Below are 24,653 nucleotides of genomic sequence, written 5' to 3'. Positions count from 1 at the left end.
TGATTTTTTGTTTTGTTTTACTGTGGGAGGAAGCTGGAGAGCCCAGAGGGAACCCACACAGGCACAGGGAGAAAATACAAACTCCACCCATCGAACCCAGAACCTTCTTGCTTAGACCACATTGATTATGTGTTCTATGAACATTAGACGTAATTATAAGTTATGTAACTTCACATAAGACTCTAGATATTAACCTTGTTCTCTGGTGTCCTGTGTATTAGTTATATGCTGTACATAAATATGAAGCTTCCTAAAGTACGAAGATAAATATGTTTCTCCAGAAAAAGGCACATGATAAAACAAATTATGTCTCAGATGCTAGATTAAGTGTTTATACTACTTTATGCAAAGCAAATGGGAATTAAACCCTATTTTTAGCTGCAGCTTTGCATAGGGCAGCGTGTAGCTGGGACCATAAGGTCTCAATGACACTGCAAGCACAGGTGGTTCGCCCTCAGCTGGCAGCAGTGTGAGCTCCGAGCTGGACGGAGGAGCTGGAGCATCAAACTTGTTTTTGCCAAAGGACGGACACACACACACACACGCGCGTGCTCACAAAGCAACAGAGAGCGAAAGAGACAGAGACACCTGGACGGTCGGGTCACCCTGGACCATTGATCAGAGGCTGCGCGGCCGGCCAGCCGGGCCGCTCTGGGGGTTGAGGCACCGTCGCAGGACAACATTTCCCATGACCTGTTCGACAAGCCTGCTTAATTGTAAGTGGATCAATTGCGCTGCAGATACTGAGAGGGTGAAACAGAGAGAGACAGAGGTCCACCGAGTATGCGTATTGATCGCCTTTCTAATGACCATACCTGCTACACACTCGTCTTCTTACAGACATCAATCTCCTTATAGACGTGTGTGTGTGTGTGTGCATGTGTGTGTGCGTGTGCCCAGTATACTGATGTTCAGATCTTTTGTTTGGTTGAATAGCTGACAATAAACAGCGTAACAATCCGCCAAAGCACGCGCCGGAGTCTGAATGTCTGCAGACAGCTGCGTGGACGGACGCCACGCCGATATGACAGATTAAGCAGCAGACTCTGAAGACACATAGAGACGGGACAGACAGGGAACACTCAGTCATGGCAGTGATTGGGATGGTCAGAGCGGATGCAGAGAGCTGAGCAGAAAGTGGAGCGATGGGAGAGAGGCGGGGTGCACGCTGGAAAGCTGCAAACAAAAACTGAAATGAAAGCTGAAAGGAGACACACAAAGGTCATGGTTTCACTTCTCATCAGACTAATTTTTTCGAGATCAGAATTTAAAAACCATTTTTTTTTTTTTAGCAAAGTATGAAACGGAGCATCGAATTGTTGCTCACAGGTAAATCTGCTGGGCAAGTGATAAACATTTTAATTATTGATTCATTTATTCTTTTGTTTTAAGAATTCATGATTGTTTCATCTACGCAGTGTCAAAAATAACTTGCGATGGCTCGTGGTGGTGTTTTTCAATGTCGTGTTTTTGTCTGTGCTACAGTCCAACTCTGAAAAATATGTTCCATTTACACAAAGAGAAGAGAAAAGCAGCAAATCCTCCAATTTGAGAGGCTGGAAACAACTGGATGGCAACAGCTGGGTGTTGGTTAGTTCACCACTTCAGACTGAAATATCTTAACAACTGCTCGATGAGTTGCCATGAAATTTCCCACGGACGTTTAATCGTCCCTTTAGGGTCGACTGCAATCACTGGATCCCTTCATGTTTCATCTAACACGGGTGTCAAACATGCGGCCCGCGGGCCAAAACCGGCCCGGCAGAGGGTCCAATCCGGCCTTCAGGATGATTTTATCAATTGTGAAGATTTGAAATTGCACATATTTTTATCAAGACATTTCAGATTGTTCATATATGTTTGTAAAAGGATAGTTCATTAACTGTAAACATATTAATAATGAATTAAAAAAGTAAAAAAAAAATCAAAGTTATTTTTATTTATAGGCTATTAAAGTAACATTGCAGAGTTTTTCGGCCTTAAAATAATGTTTCCAGACTCATTGCAATGGTAGAAAAATGGTTAATAGGATGAATGGTGCTGCCGCTGCAGCCTGAGCCGGGTCGCGTCGGCTGAAACTGCACTATGTAACTTCCCTGCACGGGTACGAAACACCGCCCCCCCCCCTCCTCCCCTCCTCCCCTCCTCCCCTCTGCGTCGAGGGAGAGACGTGGTGGGTAAAAGCGAAACTTACGGTTCCCCTCCGGTCGTCGTCGCCGTCGTAGCCGCCGCTGCTGCCGCTGCCGCCGCAAATTGTGCTGTTTGTGGCCCCTGAACTAAATATAGTTTGACACCCCTGATCTAACACCATCATCAGATCAAAATCTTGTCTTAACCAACTAACACTCCTATACAAGTGCCTTTTTACTTTGTCTTCACTTCTAATGAGCAAGTAGGCTATTACCTAACGTGCTATATTGAAACAGTGAATTTGCTAAAAAAACGCATGACCGTTAGCATTTAGCTATTAAGTCTGCAAGTGTAAACTCTCAGTCTTGCTGATTGATAAGTCACATTTTTGCTGCTGACAACTGACTGATCATTTATTGAAACTGTTGTCTTAATTATATTTCATAAGTGGGGCTGTATGTTGTGTTGTGTGCAAATATGTACAGTTGCTAAAAGCTGTTTCCGTGATTAACATTAAAGCAGATATCAGCTTCACGGCCGTTTCGGCTAATGCTGCGTTCAAGGCAGGCTTTTGAAACCGTAAGTTACAGCTTCAAGTCACAACTACGACTTGGTAGCGTTCCAGGTAACCCGTAGCTCGTGTTTTTACCATCCTGTTGTCTGTGAAAGTTCCCTATAACGGCCACTCGTAACTTCCGACCCGTGAACTCGTACCAGATCGAACTGGTATGACTTCACAGGAAGGAAAAACACAAAGTACGAGTTTCTTTGAACGCACCATGAGTTAGCAGCCCCCGCCCTTGTCAGGCATCAATTGGTCCTCGTGCTACGTCACCACATTCACGCGCATCCCTTGGCTGCACACACAGCCCTTCATGCCGTTCTCTCTCCTCATTGGATAACACTTGTATCCCACAAGGAAAATTTTCTCCTCGGGTTACAGCAGAGCAGAGTGACGGAGAGACTCGTGTTTAGGCTGAAATACTTCATGTAAGTGATTGCTGACGGAAAATAGGACTATTTAGGACTTATATTAACAAAAACATTCCACTGATATCTGCTTTAAGACAAACTTTTAAAATGCAGAGTCGTCAATAGCATCTTAACGCAAGCAAATGAAAAATGATCAATACGGAGCCTTCAGTCAGGATGTGTGTCATCAAAGATGGCATAAAAATTTTGACACATTGCTGCTGTTATCAAAACAAACTGCTAAGATTTCATGCCAGAGCTATTCATAGCGCTCACACATGATTCAAGGCCAATTCCATATTTCTATAAAATGTGACCAGAGTCAGATTTTGCTGTTGATCCAGACTGGTTAAGATGAGAGTGTAACCACAGCTGTTGGTGTCTACGTCATCTCAACGATCACAGACAGACAGGGACACGCCAGGAGCTGATTTGATGCAAGCCATGCAGTATTTAGTTGCCAGTGGGTGGAGGGTCAGCGCTGGATTCACACTCACTTTCTGGCCCGGTTCTGGACGGCCTGCTGCTGCTGCTGCTGCTGTTGCTGCTGCTGCTGCTGGACCTGCTGGGAGGGGGCCGGCCTCTTGCGGCTGGGCTCCATCACCGGGGAGGGCAGGCCGGGCCGCACCGCCGGGCTGCCTCCGTACGGCGGGCCGGGGGGGCCCATGGGAGCTCCCTGGTGGGGCATCCTCGCTCCAGACGGCATGCCAGGACGCTGGGAGGAAAACCAGAAAGAGACAAGGGATGGGGAGGGAGAGGAGAGGGGGGGGTCACATGTATGTTGACAACATCCTCTGCTCAGTGTTCTGATTATTTATAATCACAAATTAGAGTCTAAAAATACAACAAAGGAAACATTAGATCAGACGTTAACTCTTTTTCATTTCACTCTGGTGGATTCGAGGGAGACTGGGGAGGTTTTTTTTTTTGGTAAACACACCCATCTTGTCAATAAAAAAATCATGAAGTGGAGCTGCAACAAAGAATGTCTCACCATCTCCTAAATCCAGACCCTCACAGATATTTCTCATTCAAAATGAAATCCTGCTCTGATTTTACAAAGTCATCCTGAAAAACATCTGCTTCGAATGCAAACAGGAAACTCTCCACGTTACACGTCCCACCTTCCCCCCCCCTACCTTTTGTAACCCGTCCAGCAATCACACAACAGCTGGGCTGGTAAACAAGATTACACTTTTGCGCAATGCCGTGACGTCAATTTACACGATTTCTGTTTTCAAATGTTTTTCTGATGTTTCGGACGTCCTGCGAAAGCCTTAAATGGAGCGAGGTCCGGCGTGTGATTTGTCATGTTCGACAGTGACATTAGAGAGGAACAAGAAATATGCAGCTCGTATTTTAGGCCACTTTTCAGTCTGGGAGAGATAGTGTTTGATGCAGGCATCTGATATGGGCAGGACCCCAAATCATTTGAAGAATCAACTGATACCGTCTTATTTTGTCATGTTTAAAAGATACAAACAGTAATTTCCGGAAAATAAAATAAACCAGAGCAGCTGTGCCCAGAACAAGCAGAAATGCTGAGTTTCTGGCTTCTTCCCTCATCGCCTTTAAACAAGAATCAGCTTTCTGAAAAACAGACTCAATGAAGATTTTTCACAGCATGCAAACTCCATCTCACTCACACACACACACACTCACACACACACCCCTAAACAATGCAAACAGTGTCAGAAGCCACGGTCCCACACTCCCATCTTGACGCCTGGGAACAACTGGTGGGCTCTCACCTGTGCTTGTCACTCCCATGGCAACAGCTGCCTCCCGCCTCAGTTTATTGTCTGAAAACCAGGGGAGGGGTTTGTGTGTGATAGAAAGAAATCCTTTCACGTTATCCACAGCACAGACCTCCCACCAGAAAGCTACACACCTCATCAGAGGGGGTTACCACCACTATAGCCCTCAAATTCAAATGCAATGACTTGAAATGGTGGAAGAAGGAAACAGATCCTTTTACATAAAGTAGAAATGCACTATTAAAAAAAAAAAAGTATTAAGTATTTTAACAGGGTTACAGGGTTAACTCAAACAATGCGAAAACATAACACAATTTAAAAATATATTAAAACATAGTATGATAGAAACATAAACAGGATTGAATAACTGGGTGTTGATTGCAACTGTAATGCTGTTAAATTATTTATTTATTTTATTTTTTTGGCTACACTTGTTAATTATTGGATAATTATTTCTTTCTATGACTCTGATTGCAAGTGTAATACTGTTTAATTATCTATTTATTTTATTTTTTGGCAACATTTGTTAATTATTGGATACTTGTTTCTTTCTATGACTGAAATCAAGAAGAGCTCTAATGGATATAATGGAAAATTGAATTAAAGTAGGCATCTATAAGCTAGATAGCTACACGGTCTACACCTTTTCGATCTATTTATGAACTAGTTGAACGAATGATGGTATCATGGAAGGTTGACTGACTGTGATTGATGCTCAACTGTAAATAATTTTGTGTTAAAGAATAAACTACTACTACTAAAAAAAAAACTGGCACAAGCAGGAAAATGTACTTGCTGAGGGTAAATGTACTACAGCGGTTCGGCTCCTGATAGCGTTACTGTTATGATCTAAGGCAGTATATTATTGGATTTTTAGTACATTACCATGTTAAGATAGCTACATGGCTAGCTACAAAGTGCTTCTGCTTCCCTGTACTCCTGTCTCCTCAACAACAGCAGATACAGGAGCTCGTCCTCATATCAGCTGCAAACACAAACCTACAGCCAAACGTCTCTACGCCCCTCCGTTCTCCTGCATGTCACATGAATGTCATGGCTCCAGACATCACTTATAACATCTATCATCAACCAATGTTGATTTTTGATTGTAATACCTCAAAATGAACTGAATTAACTCCATACATTACGCAGCTCTTTTTTTTCCTTCTTTTTTTGATATTATGCTTATGTGCTGCATATTCTTGCATAATTTTGCATGTAATCAAATTATAGCCAAATTAAGTTGGGGAACCTGAGGGATAAGAGTGAGTGGGGGGAATCTGATTAGGGGCAAATGACTTGCTCTTGACCTGGGGCTCACTTCTGAGTAAATCCGCCCCTGACTGTTGGTGGTTTATATGAATGCAGTGCACCATATTTCATAAGCTAGATCACAGGTTTTCTGTATAAAAAGATCTGTCAGAAATAAATGTAGGAAAGTAAAAAGAATCTGCTTCCTCTGAAATGCAGAATAGTGCTTGGATAGATGTATTGAAATTACTCCAGTGAAAATTATTTTACAAAATCAAATTTATGTGGTTGTTAAAAATCTTTTTTATTAAGCATCACCATGCAAAGAGGACTTAGTCTCAGTCCAAACTGGCACAGAAACTGCCAACATTTGGTAACAGAATGGGTAAATGTTGGAGTGAGAGAACAGCTGAAAGATACAAATTTAGGAGTTTCAGCGTTCTCCCAGCATTTCACGCTGTTTGTCACCTATAAGTGTGGAATACACAGCGCACACACACACACATACACACACACACATATCGAATGTGATCTTTAGACCCTCCACAAACACACAAAAAAAGCAGAGATCGAACAAACAAAGACCGAGGTAACAAACAACACTGAAGGCACACTTAAAAGAAAAAAATAAAGATATTAAATCGCATCCAAAAGTAAATGTGTGTATTCATGTGGAGAGAAATAATTATAAGAGCATGCAACAGGCTCAGAGTGATATTATGTGCCCTTTGAAATGGTGACCAAGCACAGATCCTGTGATAAGGAGGCCGAGCAGGCGCTGCTGTCACTCTAGCTGGGAGATTATTTGTGGGGGGAGGGGGCACCGGGGGTCAAAGCAACTGAGAAGGGTCTCCAAATGGGATAGGATAAAACAACATATGGTCAGGGGCCTCCAGCCTGGATGTGGTCACCTTATGGAGTCTTAAGAGAAGAGACCCCCGGCCCCTTCTTTTTCTGCCTGTGTCCCACCGCAGCTGGGCGACAAGCACCCAAACAGACCTCAGATCAGACCGCGACCCACCCAGACAGACATCGTTCCTGTTACAGCCGGCTGTCTGGAGAATTTAAGCTTCCCTGATAACAGATACAGAGAGCCATAGCTGGATAATGTGTAAGATGAATTTCCCCTAAATCCACACTCACAATGAGCGGTACTCTATAATCTGACCTGCTGAACCGACTCCAACGCTCTGCCCGGAGCTCTGCCAGCCAGCCAGCCAGCCAGCCAGCCAGCAATCGAATCTGCCATGTGGATGGATATCTGAGAAGTGTGTTGGCATCTCGGGGAAGGCTGGAGGGATTTGAAGAGGCCAAACTTACCCACACTGTACTAAACATATGAATCTGTGGGTTGTAACATGGATGGTTCCTTCTATGGCTTCGATTGGCACCCTGAAATCTATTAAAAACTGGATGAGGTTCCTCATGCGGGACATGACTCATTCTTTCAGGGCCTCAGACGGAAGATCACTTTCATTATCGATTATGTTGTGTATTCTATCAAGTGTCGGGAAAAGGAGACACATGTCAATCATTTTAAAAAGATATTCAGACCAAGTCGTTTTGATAATCAACCGTGTATATATCTAATTAAAGATACATTTATCAAGATTTAGTTTTAGTATTCCCTCCTGACATCATAATTAACAATTTATTTTAAGTAATTCATCAATCTTAATATGAATTTGCTTCTTTTCCCTTTTATATCAATTCAAATTGGACATTTTGAGTTTTGGACAGTAGGTGGAACAAATCAAGACATTTGAAAAAACCACTATGGATTCTGGGACCCTGGGAGGAGCGTTGTCTTCCAGTGGTTTATAAGAATTTATAGGATAAAATAATGATTTGATGAATTGAGAAAAATAATTGGCAGGTTGTGCTGAGGTGGAGCCAGAAATCCGCCTGGCCGGACGCCATGCATCAGAGAAAAGAGAGGGGATGTTTTGTTTTCGGGGTAATTTGGGTGAAGTGAACCCTCTAAGAAAGAAACAGTCCCAGACAAACCCAGATGTGATTGAGCTTGTGGGTGAGGTTTAGGTTCAAAGGTTCTATCTATCGCACACTTACACAAACACACTCAGAAGTACAGATGATGAAAAAGCTACAGTGCGTCGTCGTTGTATTATGTTTTTTGGCTTATCGGGGTTTCCCATGCGGAGTGCTGGAAGGCTTTTCTCATCACCGTGGCCGTCTCTGACCTCCAAACACACACACATGCACACACACATACACGACAGAGAAGTAACACAGGAGGAGGGGGGATAATGCAGATAATGAGAGAGAAAGAGGAAGAGACCTGAGCCAGGCCTTCAGCCCACCCATCAGCCCCAAACTCTCCCCCCACAACACACACTCACTGCCGCTTTGAAGCTGCAACGGCCCGACCTCCGGTAGCCGCATCAATGTGCATGCATTTACTGTATTTATGTTGTGTATGAGTGTGTGTGTCTGTGTGGTAATGCATCTGCACGTGTGTCTAGAAAGTTGCTCTGCTTCAGTCAGCCACGAGGGGAAAGGAAACGTCATCCCTCGCCACAAGCTAACAAACTGCGCCAAATCATCCCCATATCCCATACTATAAATATTTCTCAATTCTGCAGTATACACAACCGGGAACCTGCCGCAACTATTCTAACAAGACTTTTCCATCTTAAAAATGTGGGGGAGAGACGCTGGAAGGAGGAGAGGCACGCATGAGAGAAAATAAGCAGAGGGAAATATTTGGCTTGGAGCAGCCAGAGCCTCATCAAGGTTAATTGGTCTGTTGAGAGGACACACTCATCTGGCTCATCAATCACCTGCTCCATTGTATCCCAAACTCTGTGTGTGTGTGTGTGTGTACGGGTGTGTGTGTAGGACCTCTCCTGTCATAGAGACAATACCTCATCTTGTTTCAGTGTATAAATCTACCTGGTGCCACTACGTCCGACATCAGCGCTGATTAAAATGGACTTATGTCAAAAACCCAGAGCTCCCACAAGAAAAAAGAAAAGAAGGAAGCTGAAAAAAACAAAAAAAGAACAAATACCACAAAATATTTTTCGACCTTCACAAACGTACTGGAGGATCAAGAAGTTTCAGCATCAGAGAAAAGGTGAAATTCAGCGGTTGATTGGTTCATTATAGAAAAGTGACCATCAGATCCTAAAAAACCCCAAGCTCACTTATCTAACCAGCTTGTTTCATCCAAACAACCAGATTGAAAGCCAAAAATATTCAGCAAGGGACCGAACAAAACTGAGAAAACCAACAAATCATCACATCTGAGAGGACACAACCACTAACGGCTCAAACAAGGAGTTCAGCATTTAATGAATTATTGAAATAGTTTGAATGCGCAATTAATCAGCAAACTGTTTCAGCTCTGGAAGAACTTTCCAGATCCGCACCAGCAGCGTCCAGCGAGTTTGTCTCAGTTCTTCTCAGTTTTAGTTCTCCAGTTCCTCTACAGATCATTTAGATTGTGAAGGACCCCGGTGTCCTTGGGATTCTAGGTGCAGATGTGGACCGCGAGCCAAAAACCAATAATTCTTTATCACTGGTTCAATTTAAAAAAAATAAATGCTCCCCGAATATACAGTTATTCAAATGAAACTGTCTGAGAGGAAATGATTCTTCAGCTGAGCAAATAAATAAACAGCACAAAGTCTGTCTGACCTTCTCGGCGAGCTGGAGGATTAGGAAGCGATGCCAGGTTTTAGTAGAGGTGTAAAAGGCAGAGGTAGAATTCACACGTCATCTTCAGAGTCAGATAGATGTGAAATAAGAAACAACAATCTCTGTGCTGTATGATTATATTACATGCTTGTAATTACTACTTAATGCTCCAGTATTTTTTTGTTTTCATCCAGTGTTTGACTTCTTTTTGGCCAAAAGGGTTTAAAGACCTGAACTGTATCGTCCTGGGTTCAAGTCTGGCCTTGACTTTTGTTGTTGCAAGTTGTTCCCCATCTCTGTTTCCCCTCATTTCCTGCCACCGCTCCACTGCCAGCTAGCTCTCTGATAAAAAATGCCCCACAGTGTACTTGAGAATCACTGAATCATTGAATCAGATGATTTGGATTGTTCAAGCAAAACCTGATTAAAACACATTTTTCTTATCCAGTTTCTCCAGTGACTATTTGTCTTTTGTGCTTCATTTTAAATTGAACGTCTTTGGTGTTTTTATGTTTTACACAAAACGAGGTGTTTGAAGATGTCCAGCTCTTTTTTTCCACAGTTTTCTGACATCACAGTGAACAACATCTTGATGCAGAATTTAAAAAACATTCAATGTGAGAAGGGATAGTTGAACTTCAGGGGTCACAGGGAGATGTGTCTCTTTGATTTAAGGTTTTTGAAACACTGGAACTTGTGTCAATGTCAAAGTCACATCTGCTAAAAACTTTCAAGTGTCACTTGTTCAGACTTTTAATTCATTCGGCTCAGCGACCAAAACAAACCACTACTGTGCTCCGTGTCCTGTCATTAATGTGCAGCGTGGGGCTTATGGTAACAGTTGCCTAACCTCTAACCGTGGGCAACACTTGACTTGACATTTCATGCTAGCTCCACATGAATGGGCCGATTGTTCTGCCTTGATTTCCAGGATTACTCGACTCGTCTTGCCTCGGCTCCGTCCGTCCGTCTAGAGATATACTACTACGTCCGTTTTGTCTTGTGACCTTACAGGTTCAAATCCTTCCACCCGAGCTACAACACGCCGCCCCTGGAAGGCTTTTACTCCGGCTGTGTTGTTATGAGTGGACTCGTCATCCGCCCCCCCCCACCCCCTAACCCTCCCCACACACACTCCTCTGTCTGTGACTCCCAGGGAAGCATGCTCAGTGTGCTCTGCTGTTAGCCAAAGGGGGAGCTGGCTGCTTTCTGCTGCTGCTGCTGCTGCCGCTTAGCTCCTATTTCTACAATTATCCTTTTTTTTTCTTTATCTGTGTATGTGTGTGTGTCTCTCTCTCTCTCTCTCTGTGTGTGTGTGTGTTAGAAATCCTCCCCATCCTTCTCCTGCCTCAGCTCCATCCATCCATGCTGCTCTACTTCTTGTTCTTGCTCAAGCCGTCTCCTAACAGGCTGGGATCCAGGGGGCTGGAAATAACCTTCACATGGCCAAGCTTTACCCAGCTATCTCTCACACACAGACCGCTGCTGCTGCTGCTGCTGCTGCTGCTGCTGCGCCGACTCATGCACACACACACATATACACACACACACACACACACACACACACACACACACACGGGGACGCACACACACACAGATGCATGCCAGAGCCCCAGCTCCTTTCACGGGAATGACGGACAGCGCCACTCACCACTCCATGGACCAGGAACTCAAACAGTTTGCTCTTGGTGGCTTTCCTGGCTCCCCCCGCCGTCTCCTCCGTAGCCATTTGCTCAGTCCCCTCCGTTCACCCCGCTATGTCTCCCCTTCTCCTTCTTTTGTCTTTCCCTCTCCCTTCACCCAGCCTCCTGTTCCCCTCCCCTGCTCCACTTTCCTTCTCTTTGTGCTCTCCTTTTCAGCACTGCCTGTCCCTGACTCTCCTTCTCTCTCTCTCTCTCTCTCTCTCTCTCTCTCTCGCTCTCTCTCTCTTCCCTCCCTCTCCCTCTGTTTTGAACGTGCAGCAGCCCTGCCGAGTCGCTCACTGTGTCTAGCTCACTTTTTTTTAGTTGAGCTGCCTTTCAGGAGCCCGGCACGTCCCTTGGAGGTGGTGGTGGTGGTGGTGGTGTTGTGGGGAGGGGAGGGGAGAGGAGAGGAGAGGAGAGGAGGAGGGGAGGGTAAGGGGGGTGGGGTTGGGGGGTGGTTGAGCCGAGCCGAGCCGTGCGGGGGTCTGGCAGGGGGGTTTCAGCCAGCCCACCCTTGCTGCTCCCCCGCACAGCTGTTGCATTCCATTGGTAGATAAGGGCATGCGGCGGCGCGGAGAGGAGAGGAGAGGAGAGGAGAGGCTGCCGTTTGGTCTGACTGGCTGGACGGACGGGGGGCTGGGGGGGGGGGTTAGACTCAGTTAGCCATTCCTCTAGTGCAGCTTCCCCCTGCTGACCAACCCAGAGGCCACGGTCAGCACACACACACACACACACACACATACACACACACAGAGCTCAGAGTTTGGACTCATTCTCCAAAAATGACATTGGGCTCTTAAAGGGACCACGCTGCATATCATTAACAGCATGTGTACCCGGCTGTGTATGATGGGAGTTATGACGTGGTGGATGAGGATGATGATGATGATGATGATGATGATGAGAAGGAAAGAGGAGGACGATGAGTTTTTATCTGTTTGACTCTGTCTCACAGTAACAGGCGGGTTCATTTGCTCTAAGGCCACTTGACAAAAGCAGAGGGGCCACGTCAAGAGCACCTTCACTTCCTATGTTCCTCCGCCGGCCTTTGTCAGAGTGCATTCGTAGGTTAGGACTATTTCCTCCACTCGCCTCATTAGCTTTACCTTTCACCTACTAGTCGGGCCCAGAGGCTGCACTCGGGTCTGTGGCTACAGTGTAGCGGCAAACAAACAGGCCGGTCGGCACAGCAAGGTGACTGTGTCACTTGACACGTGTAATTAGTTCTCTGTTGTGTTTTCTTCGCAGGGCTGCAGCTTTCTTAAAGGCTTTCTCCATGAAATGCATGAAACTGAAAGCCAAGTAGAAGAAGGTGGAAAAAACACACACACACACACACACACACATACACACACGCCATCCCTTCAAGGACAGAAGAATGCGATGTGAGGAATAAAGAAAAGACTTAGTGATGCACAGCTGAATTATACACCCTGACTCTGCCTCTCTCTGTGTGTGTGTGTGTGTGTGTGTGTGTGTGCTGTGACTTTTGGGTTGTGATGTGACACGCCATCTCACGCTCCCAATTACACACAAGCCCGAGCTTTGCCCGCCGCCACACAGGTCGTTACTCTGAATAAAAGCATGCCACGTTTAAGATTATGACTCTTTCAGGTCCCCTTCTTCTCCAGCCCCTCTCTCTCTCTCTCTCTCTCTCTCTCTCTCTCTCTCTCTCTCTCTCTCTCTCTCTCTCTCTCTCTCTCTCCCTCTCCCTCTCTCTCTCTCTCTTTCTCTCTCCCTCTCTCTCTCCCCCTCTCCTCTTCCAGGCGTCAGATCAGGGGAGTGAAATATTCATGAGGTTATTTGAATGACAAAGGAGCTCGAGTGGGGCAGATTCAAAAGGGGGCCTCGGGTTGTGACACATGACGGCAAAATTTCAATGTTACTTCTTCAGCCTTTGAGTGGTTTACTGTAAACAAGCGGCGCCGGCACAACCAGGGGGTCTTTCTTAATGGAAACATACAGTATAACGGGAACGCTTCCTGTTCCTCTGCTCTTCTGGTGTGAAAACGGCAGAAAAGTGTCAAATGAGGTGCTGAAGTCGGGGAGGAAATTAGTACCTCCGCTGTTCTGACACAACATGTCACCCTTTAATGGAGAAGACACACAATCTGTCTTTCAGTTTTCACCACATCCTGATGAACTTTGTGTTCAATGCTGCTCCACTTCTCCTAAACTAAACTGTGCAGTTATTGTGTTGACAGCTGCTTAGCTGGTCTGTGACCTCTAGGTCCAGAGGTCGTGACCTTCCAGAGGATCCAGCGTCCCCTCGGAGGAGTCTAAACGTCTTTTCTTATGCGTGGTGTGTTACCTATTACACACTATGTAAAAAAGACGCCACCACAGAGGGGGAAGACTCAGCAGCAATGCAGAGATCCCAACGTGCGCCCTTCAAACTTCCTTCACACCCCCCTGATTATTGGAATCGACTTATTGATAGACAAACGCCGGCCCTCCCCATGTGCTGCTGCTGCTGCTGGCGGCGCTCAGCCTTTAGTCTGCTTGGTGGTGCCACCTGCTGTCCAGAGGAGTGTACTGCAGCTGTCAGAGGCTTGGTGGAACAACCCGACACTGTAAAATTTGAACACAATTTATTTTTGTCCTCTCTGCAGCCACAAAATAAAACTGCTGCTTCAATATCAACCCCCCCCCTCCACTCCGACTTTACACATCGGATTATCCCCCAGTTACATAATATACGACCAACTGAGGCTTTAAGCAACATGAATCACACAGGCAGGCACACACAAGGTGTCCGCCTCAATTTCCCGCAAGGTCGAAAGCTCAACTCCCTGAGCTTATCCGTGCAGATTCAGAGATTGTGCCAACCCCCCCTCAACACACACAGTACACACACTCACGCACACACACACACCTCCTCCTCCTCCTCTTCCTCCTCCACCACCACTGTTCCTCCAAGAACGGCACGTGGGCATTCAACGATAACAAAGAGATCCGGCAGCTCCGGCGATGCAAAAGAGAGCCTTGAGCGCAGGAGTACCCCCCTGACGGAGCCCCACCGTCTCCTCACCAAAGCCAGTCAGTCTCACCAAATGGTAATGTCCCAGTGTGCAGCAGACAGGGGGGTGGTGGGGGGGCTAACAGGGGGTAAGGGAGCAGCAGCACTGATATTAATGACCAACAGAGGGAGCAAACATTCAGGCAGGGTGGGGATGGGGGGGAGGGGGTCTGAGAGTCTGAATGGAGGACGAGATGATGACTACACTGAGAATAAACATACAAGAATGGGAACCGAAGCCCACGAGGCAGCTGAGAATAATGATTCAAGATTTAACGGCTGAGTAGTTTTTTCTTGGAGTCAAATTCTTACTCACTGCTGGATTTTTTTTTTAAGCATCTCGTGTTTTTATTTTCTTCACTTCCTCATTTGGCCACGAGAGGGAGACACAGAGCTCAGACTGAGACTCATGCTCCACACACCTCAGTATGAAAACTGTCTGCTTGGTTTACTGTGCTGTAATATCAGCTGCATCATCAGTTTACAGCTTCTAGCAAAGAAAAAATAATGTACAGGGTCAAATATTGAACGCTGCCACCTCCTTAAACCTTTGTACAACCAAGATACAATGAGCGAGGCAGGGCTGCATTTAACGGTGGTTTTCATTATTGATTCGTCTTCTGATTATTTTCTTGATTCTATAAAGTGTTGGAGACTTTAAGCTGTTTATCTGACTAACATCTGTCCGTCTGTCTGTCTGTCTATCTTTAATCTAGCTCCACTATGAACATAAAATCACCTGTGGACTGATAGGACAGTTCACTGTTTATCCTTTCATGTTATTTATAAAGAATCAAACACTTGAAAGCTCAGATAATCTGCTTTACCAAATCTGTGTGGCCACAGTTTGATCAGATTTGACAGTAAGTGCTGGCAACTGTCATCAGAGCTCGACTTAAAGGTTACTACTGTAGATTTTTCTGTGTTGATCATAGTAACACTGTGAAAACTGGCTTTTTCTGGATTTTTTAAAGGTGCTGCACACACTGTGTATAATTCAAGATTCAGAAGAAGAAAAAATGGTTTCAAACAAAGGCGCAATTTCAAAATAAATCAGGCGTTGTCTCTGTATTCAAAATCTCAGATTGTGAAGAAGTAGCGAGACAAGCTTGGATTATTGTCAATTGTTTAGTATCGTCGCTCTCATCTACTGTAGGATCCATGATGCTGCAACAGCAACAACAGGCTGAGAGAGAGAGAGGAATGAAAACAAGGAAAAGAAATCCACACTCTTTGTGTGCTTCTCAGCTCAGGGGCAAGAGAGAGAGAGAAAAAAACGAGCGGGAGAAGATGTACAAGGTGTAAAAATGTACAGCAGCGCTGATGTATGACGTGCAGTTCCCTGTGGCAACGTTTACATTCCAGAAACCACGAACCTGCCCTCGTCTAAGTTATTGTCGCAGGCAGACGGGGCACACTAGGGGGAATACGGACTGTACCGGGGGCATGGAGAAAGTCTGGTTCCCTCCCACCGCTGGGCCCCCCTCTCACCGCTTTCTTCAGTTTAAGAGCTGCACACAAAACCCGGCTCAAGCTGCTTAAAGGCCAGGAAAGCTACTCAATGGCCATCAGCGGCCATCAAAGGGACTGTACAAAAGCACGCGGAGCTGCACCTTCACAGAGAGAGGGGGGGGATTAAGGAGAGGAGAGGTACGTTTCAGGGCCGATCCGGAGCAGCCAGGCATTTGTAATGAAGAGAAACCTGCAGAGAAAGGGAGAAAAGTCTCCCATGACGGCTGAAAATAATAGGACATCTGCTGATATGCTGTGATCAAAGTGATTCGGTACAATATATTGTGGAGGAACAGTTAGGCTGCACAAAGCAACGGTGCTCCTGTGGATCTTGTTTTTTTGTTCCAGAGGTATGTTAAGCACCTAACCTAAGAAGATGCAGATAAGGAGTTTAGGCCCCGACCTTGGATTTCAGGGCTTGTTTGGGACAAAGCATCTTTATCCAGACAGCGTTTATGGTTCAGCTCCTTGGCTACTCCCATCGCCCTGACAAAAAAAAAAAAGAAAAAAAAAAAAAAGGGGAGACATTGTGGGAGCAGATGGAAAGACGGAGCAACAGTAATGAGCCGAGTTTCCCCGCAAGCGGTGAACAACACACCGGAGCGAGCCTGAAGCATTACCTGCTTCGGGGCATTTCCTGTTTGCTGTAGCCATGACAACGGGATAATCTGCCCTGCGTCCAAAGCTAACACCCAATCGGGTGAGAGCAAACTGCAGACTGCAGTGACTTCAAAAACTGGAGCAGCAGCTGGTGAACGGAGGAGCGAGGAGGAACTCTACCCAAAACTGTGCGGCTCAGGAGAAAACCATGGTTTTGGAGCGAGAGACGAGGCTGCAGCTCGCTGTGAGTCAGAGCCCAGGTCACATATATATATATATATACAGTGAAAAAACAGTTGCTCGCTATAAATAAACCCAAATACTGTGAAAAAAAAAACTGGCAGGATACTCAGAATAACTCCAATCTCCCCCCCCAACCCCCTCCACCCCTCCCTCTTTCCTACTCTGTATCCAAGCTAAGTATTAGCCCTGATCTTTCAGCACCACTCTGCCCGTGCAGGATGGGAGAGAGAGCCGACAGAACGAGGGCAGGTTTGGTTATGTGCACACTTCACGTTTGGGGAGTGAAGGAAACAAACATTTTCATGACACAGACTTGACCTCCAGCATCCAAGTAGCGATTAGAGAATCTAATCTATATCACATCCTGTACACAGAGCATCTCATGTGTTACATTTATACATTCAGGTCACAGAGCTAAGAATCATCGGATTTTTCTGAGATATAAAATACGCAGCCATCTTTGTAGCCTACAACCTGGACGAAAAATAAGAAAGATAATGTAACACTGTTTTTGAGTGTATTTCCAGAATATTCAAAGCCTTTTCTAATCATCCTGATGGAAATATTTCATCTGTTACAGAAACAAAACATTTATTGAAACCCATTTCTGATTATTTGAGTGTTTCCTTTTCCAGAAAACATACACATCCTTTGTATTGATGTAAAAAACTAAACAAGCAAAAGTACTTAAGTTCATGTTATACGAGCTGAGCAAGGAGATATAGAATTTTCAGCTACTATCGTTGTCTGAACTAGGAAAAAGAAGCACATTAACATAGGCATATTGTCTCTTCTTTTAATTAGAATCCGATGTCAAACAGAAACATGTTGTGCAGGTTAAATAATTAAATGGAAAGGTCTTGTTAGTTCTGCTTGCATGCTCTGCTGCTAATTATATGATAATTCAAAGGCAACACTTTTTAGTAAAGTGCCCTTCATCTCTAATGACTACTCCTGGTTTGAATATTACATAAAGGCTGGAGTACTTTTCGTTAAGTTTGCCTTTTAACTTTTGTGGCCGATTTTATCTGCAGAGCCTGAGAGGGGAGAGGAATGATTTTCTTCCCACGTGAGGTTATTTGTCCGATTGTTTCACCAAGGCCACATGGACGGATGCTTGTATGCAGGGCCGTTGTATAGGGGAGAAAGGTGATGATAATTCTAGGGGCCCAGTGCCCAGAAAAAAATCCAGTAGTCTAATCTTTGTATGACTGAATTATTCTGCATAAGACCCTGACTAATACTCATAGTAATGCTGCATTAGCATAAAAACAAAGTAGGCTAAATAAAAAATGTAATACATACGTAGTCTAAGAAAAAAAGTGGAAAAGTCAGGGGCCCACTTTGGTATTCTTTCAGGGGGCCCAGAATTCCTAGCAACGGCCCTGCTTGTACGTGCACAACAACAATCTACAACCACTACATACAGTATGTGACCTCATTCTATTGAACTAAACTAATTGTACTTGACTAAATTATTAAACTAAAAACAAAAGACAAAATCAAGCAGGTCGGTCAACTATTAACCAATAAACTATTTTTTTTAAAAAGCCAAAATGCCAGGACAAAATATGAGTATTTTTCATCTCTTGCAGTATACAACATTAAATCTGCTCCATCAATTTCCTTTAATAACCACGCTGCTACTATTGACATTAGTGGTTAAAGCTGGTTAATTGTAAAAATGACAAATGTGAAGGCAAAAGCTTCTAAAATATGATGAACGACCCAGGCCAGAGGACAAGACAATGTCATGATGAGTGTCTCAAAATAATTTCCCATTTGGCATCTTTTTCTGAATAATTAGCAGCTTTAGCAGCTGGGGAGACGGCGATATTTATTTGTGAATGTGCGCACCACGCTCACACCACCACACATCAGAGTATATGGCGCAGTATTGAGCTTTCACATCTAAATGGGTCAACCAGCCGCTCAGTGAACTGTAGCACCATTAGGACCCAGACAGTTTGTCTCTGAATCGAGTGCACAATCTCATTAGACAACCAACTCTACATTATAAATGGAAGTAATATGCAACTTGGAGAAAAAAAAAGAGAAAAACACACAGCTAGGGCTTTAGGTAAGATAGCAGTGATTAAAAAACACTGCTATAATCTTTTTCTAAGCAGGGAGGGCACTATGTGTAATTAGGTTACAAAGCGCTCTACTTAAAATCATAAAAATCTATAATCTAGCAATGACAGAGTGGAGGTCCAGAGGGCTGCGTGAAACTGTGGCTCACAGTATCCTATCCATCCTCAGTATTACACAGTAAATACACCATGTATGCTATCTACATTCATTGTTTTCTTGACTGGCTGATCGCATCGGCTCCTAATATTTAGTGAAATCAATACTTTTTTTTCTTTTTTAACTGTTCCTATAAGCTCATTTGTTTCCGGGGTAACAAACAGCCATTGAGCCAGCACATTCCTCACCGGCCAAAAACGGAAGTTCTCCATTGTCCATTTATCCCTGCAAATAACACAAAACACAAAGCCTGGGAATGTTTAATTGGGTGGCCTGCTATTGAAGAAACATGGCCAGTGTGTAGGGCCTCTGTCTGTCCGTCCGTCCGTCCGTCTGTCTGTCCAGTCAGTCTCACGTATGAAATATAAAGTTTGACACACTTATGAGAAACTCTGCAGCTGAAATTGTACACTCAGTGAAACATTGATTGCCCTTGATAAGTCTTCTAAAGTACATTTCAAACATGACTGAACACAGTGACTAGAGTGTGTGTGTGTGTGTGTGTGTGTGTGTGTGTGTGTGTGTGTGTGTGTGTGTGTGTGTGTGTGTGTGTGTGTGTGTGTGTGTGTGTGTGTGTGTGTGTGTGTGTGTGTGTGTGTGTGTGTGTGTGTGCGTGTGTGTGAAGGGGAGGGGATCCTGTATGGCTTTCCTTAAAAAGCCAGGTCAAGCATTCAGCAGACTGTAAAAGGAGCTGATCCTCTGATCCTCTATCAGACCTCAGGAGCTGTGACGGCACCTTGCATACTAATGGGACTGTGCTCCTTTTGTGCCAGCAGCTGGGTCAGGGAAGACTGGTGTTTGAAATTTAGCTATTTTAGTCCTATTTTTTCCATAGAGAGAAGCGAGCGAGCCCCTATCACTGACAGGAATCAACCACTTACAAAGCAAAACCTAAGGTGAAAAAGCACTTGAATTTAAAGGAAATGAACATAAGTGCTCAGAGCAGCTCACAAGCTTCCTATTCATGCAAAGCAAGACCGAACAGAGAGGAAAATGCAAAAGTGGTGGGGCTTCATTGCGCCATTGTGTGGGAATTTAATGTATATCCTATAGGAAAAGTCTTTGCATGTGGAAAAATGGACGGAAACACTCCGGAGAGACCAAACCCATGGAAAAACAACACACAAGTAGCAATTTTTCTGCAATACGCCAGTCTATGCAATCTTCTTTGTTGACTAATTGAGCCTAAATGCCTATGTATGGGTTTTTCGTTCCATATAAATCATTAAACTGAAGTTCATCATGGAGTTCTTTGAAAATCAGCAAGCAGCTGAGTCACCTGGTCTACCATAACTCAACAGTTTTGTGCATTAAACCAAAACAGGAAAGAGCTAGACCTGATCTGAGAAGCCTGTAAAATGTGCAGTGAATTCAGTGGTGGCACATTTACAGTGAGGCTATTATATGAAGATGAAATGCTTTATCCCCCCCAAAAAACTATAAGTTTCAAGGCTTTGGTTCAACAGTTCTGCTCTGTCTTCAATACACAGAAGCAAGAATGTGAAAATGAGATCAGCAAAAAGATAATAAGATGTACTTTTCTTTATGTACCATAATAAAAACATAAAGATATGAAGAGCAACTTGCAGGACTGCAAGACCTTGAAAGGCAGAATAATATTCAGACTTAACAATGTAAAATAATAAAATAAGTGCAGACACCCTACATAATTCATGAACACAAGGTCAACAACAAACTCTTAATGGCTATTTTTCAAGGAATAGTTTGATATCATAACAAATCTGCTTTTTGCACACAATATGTTCATACCAACCTCTCTGAAGCTGATGTCGTATCATGTTTTGTTTTTTTAATTCCAAATTCATCACATTGGTTTTATGAGGTAGTTATGAACTGGTCTTTCTTGGTCACCAGTGAGACCAGCTTCTCCCCCTTTAATGCTAAACTATGGTAAACATTAGCAGAGCAGTAAGCATACAGAAATGAGAATGACTTGCTACTCTATTAAAATATTTTTAAAATATATTTTTATAGAGCCTTAAAGCACCACTATTACCACTACAACTCTGAATAAAAACAGGTAGACATTTGGGGAAACACACTTCTTGCTCTCTTGCTGCAGGTCAGCAAGAGGGGGGAAGCCCAGCTAGTATAATTAACGTAGGTAAGGTTAGTATTTAAAGAAATAGAGTAAAAAGCACCCGTCTGCTGGCTGTCGCTACACATTTAGCACATGGAAAGGACATAGTTTTGTTTTTGTTCTGTTTTTGTTTTTTTTAGAAATTGAAAAACTCTAAGTACCATGGCATGAACTGGTCGGGTGCTACTCCCACAATGGACCAACACATCAACCCTTCATCAATGAGTTATGGTCAGATTAACAAACCCTTCCATCTCTCTTCTAAACTAAATTCACTGGCTGCTGACTAGTTTAAGGATGGGAACAAATTATCTCAACAGTTATCATAGCACTTATAGCGTATAGTCACAAGAATGACCTGCTTTTAAAATACATTCTTCTAGAGCCATAATGCACTACTATTGCCAGCACAACACAGAAACAAAACAGTAATAGCTACAATTTGGAAACAACACATGGTCCCTTCATCACATAACGAGTTGTTTTTACATTTTAAAGGGGAACTATGCAGGACTTTCACCTTTAACCTATGCTACATTTTTACCTTAATTAAACATCTTTGGAATAACTCTGATGGTTAAATGACATGTAACTTGTTACAGGGAGAATTGAGGCCTTACTGAGCATCTCTTGGCCAAAAACCAAGATCAGCGCTGCCGACCCGGTTTCCCAGCTCTCGTCTCTACAGCGCCGTATCAAACGCGCCCAGTAAGCCATAATGTTTTGTTTATGACAGATAAAACTACACAAATATACACATTGTTACATCACATATAATGATATAAAAGGTTATCCATTGCTCCACTGTCTCGCCGGGTTCATTAAAAACAAATGCACATCGCTGGGAGGAGGATTAGCAAAACAGCGGTAAAGCGACCGGACTTGGATAGTTCACCTTTAAATTTTGTCCTGATAAACCTAAAAAGTGGGATAACTTTAAGCGTATAACCAGACTATAAATCCCTTCCAGTCTTTATGCTAAGCTAAGCTATCTGGCAGCATGTAGGCTACTGTAACAAAACGTTAACCTGGCAGACTGTAGCCTATCTATAACACACTCTATAGGGGCTTTTATATCCTCTATAAAGGGTCAAATGGCACGTATAGCTCAGACTGAAGTGAATATGTTGCAGGCTACAACTGGAATATACAAATTAGATTTTCCTCTGGATCAGCAAAAGTAGATCTGGCTTCAAGTGTGTGTATACACCCCCCAAAAAATTCCTGTCCTGCTGCTCGGAGCACCCACGGCCTGCCAGCAGATTAACACAGTGAAACTGAAACTTTTCCTGCAAGATCCAAAACACACTTCACAAAACACACATGGGGGCAGGAGGGGCCCCTACAAAACATGAAGCACCGGTACATTATTGTGTGTGTGTGTGTGTGTGTGTGTGTGCCCTGAATCAAAGCCAGGAGGGAGGGAGAGGAGGGGAGGGGAGGAGAGGGGAGGGGGTGAGGAGAAATAAATTAAAGGCATGCGTAAAGAGAAGCAAAGAGGATGGTCCGCACTCTCGACAGGGCTTCACCACCGTGCATCCCCCCCTCCACCACCACCTCTCCTCCTCCTCTTGTGTCGCTCCTCAAGTGTCTGTTTCCCACACCAGTCAAGGTTAACAAGCCGCGCTGGTGTCTGCGTCGGCTGGAAAACGGGGAGGGGTGGGAGGTGGAGGTGGCGGGGTGAGGTGCTGCAACTATACTGTGTGTGCTGTGTGATGATGCAGACAGACTGAGAGAGAGAGGGAGAGAGGGAGAGGGAAAGGGAGAGAGAGAGGGAGCTACAGTAGCCTACAGTCCCCTTAAATATTCCCAACCACATCCCCTCTCTCCCTCAATATGCTCCAATACGTTGTGCACCATGCCACTGTGCCTCAGCCTAAATACAACACGAGGTGGAAATGAATCATAGCTGATCCTTTTTTTTTTTTTTTTTACACAGATGCACAATAAATTTCAGCTGGATGATAAATAATAGAGAAAAAAAAAAAAACTCCGGCGCGCACTAATCCGGCTGGCTACGCGCCTACAGGATGAAGAAAATATATAAAGAATAGTTTTAATGGTGGATGCGGATACTGAGCGGCGCAGACTCAGCGAGGCAAAGTGGTGTGGAATAAAACAAATGTGCTAATGTATCACAAGGTAGCATAAGCATCCATACCTTTCTCTCCATCACTATGCGCTTTTTTTTAGGCTCTACTCAACAACAGCAACTGTAGGATGTGTCTCTCTCTGGAGCTGTCCGGTCCGGCGCGGCGCGGAGCTTCCCTTCACTCCTCAACTTCCTCACGGCTTTTCAGACAAGCAGCGTCTCCCTATCACTTCCCCATTACTGGACAGCTAGGCGACTTATTAGCGCTGGCCTGTGGGACGCCGAGCCGGGGATGGAGCCAGAGCCAGGATTGGTGAAGCCTTGTTCGGAAGGGAGCAGGAGCGCAGGCGCGGTCTCTGCTGGAGAGTCGATATAATGAAAAATTACCAGAGGCAGGGAGTGTCATCAAATTATCCTCATGAGCGGATTTTTTTGGGGGGGAGGAAAGGGGGTGGGGGGTTGCTGTCCGATGTTAGATTTGAAATGTTAAATACAGGCTTATGTGCCTCCAGCAAAGACTGTTTATTATGAGCAGATCTTTTTTTTTGGAGGACATTATACCACAATGGTGCAGAGAATAAAGCCTGTCTACTGTGAGCTGCCTCACAAAGAATAGTCTACCATGTTTTCATAGTGCACTCTTCAAAAAGGGATTTAAGTTTGGACTGTAAATCTGTTTATTAATCATTTACTGATGCTTCCGTGGAGAAGTTATATGCCATTAAATAAGGCTGATGTAAGGTTGCCAGACTGTAAAAATGTATGTTGGCTGTGGCCCATATAAAAGGGCTTGCATTAAAACCCATTAAACAAATTAGCCTACTTTACATTTATAATTATATCATATCGATGTGTAGTTTGTCCTTCACCCAGCTTTTTATTTAAATTTGCTTAAATAGGTTGATCTAAGGCTTTCACTACCAGCCATTTTCATTTGTGAGCAGTCTGCCTATTAGTTTCTGGCTAGTCAGTCTGATAATAGTGTTAAAAGGCCTGTTTAACTTTCAGCATTAACTACTTTTTTTTTACAAAAATGTTTAGTTTATATTTTGTATAAATTGTACAAATTTCTATTTGGATTAAAGAATTAGTAAATGTATAAAGACTTAATCAAAAGTTGCTCATTTATTATTATTTTTTTTATCACTGCAGCTCTTAATGTGTGTATTTCTGTAAAGATGCCCTCATCTTTCTTCACATAAAGGTATTAAAATTCCATCTTATTCAAAATTCTTATGAATGATGCATAAAAAGTGAATAAAAGTAAAAAGGAACAGACTCTGCTGCTGCAATATATTCATGACTGTTGCTAATGACTTTGTAAAAAAGTGAAATAAAAGAGGAAAACTGTGTTATGTGAATAAAATATGCTGTTTCTATGCTG

The 24,653-nt window shown here is 44.0% G+C and overlaps 1 protein-coding gene and 1 long non-coding RNA gene across 5 annotated transcripts in view; one reads left to right on the top strand and one right to left on the bottom strand.

Moving 5' to 3' along the window:
* The window catches only part of smarcd3b (SWI/SNF related BAF chromatin remodeling complex subunit D3b), a 26,888-nt gene extending 15,148 nt beyond the window's left edge, over positions 1-11,740 (bottom strand). For all 4 annotated transcript variants that reach the window (XM_083995753.1, XM_083995752.1, XM_083995754.1 and 1 more), the window contains exons 1-2: positions 11,422-11,740; positions 3,600-3,817 (exon numbers count right to left, since the gene is read on the bottom strand). In XM_083995753.1, coding sequence (XP_083851879.1) covers positions 3,600-3,817; positions 11,422-11,499 — 296 coding nt within the window. In that variant the 5' untranslated portion in view covers positions 11,500-11,740. The remainder of the gene's footprint in view (positions 1-3,599; positions 3,818-11,421) is intronic.
* LOC311003858 lies at positions 448-24,653 on the top strand. The gene is made up of 2 exons (XR_014596285.1): positions 448-716; positions 23,371-24,653. It is a non-coding gene; the product is annotated as an uncharacterized lncRNA (long non-coding RNA).

The sequence above is a fragment of the Trachurus trachurus genome (assembly GCF_905171665.1).
Source record: "Trachurus trachurus genome assembly, chromosome: 20".
Taxonomy (NCBI): domain Eukaryota; kingdom Metazoa; phylum Chordata; class Actinopteri; order Carangiformes; family Carangidae; genus Trachurus; species Trachurus trachurus.
The sequence above is the reverse complement of the archived record's forward strand: the minus strand, read 5'-3'. Positions and strand labels throughout refer to the sequence as shown.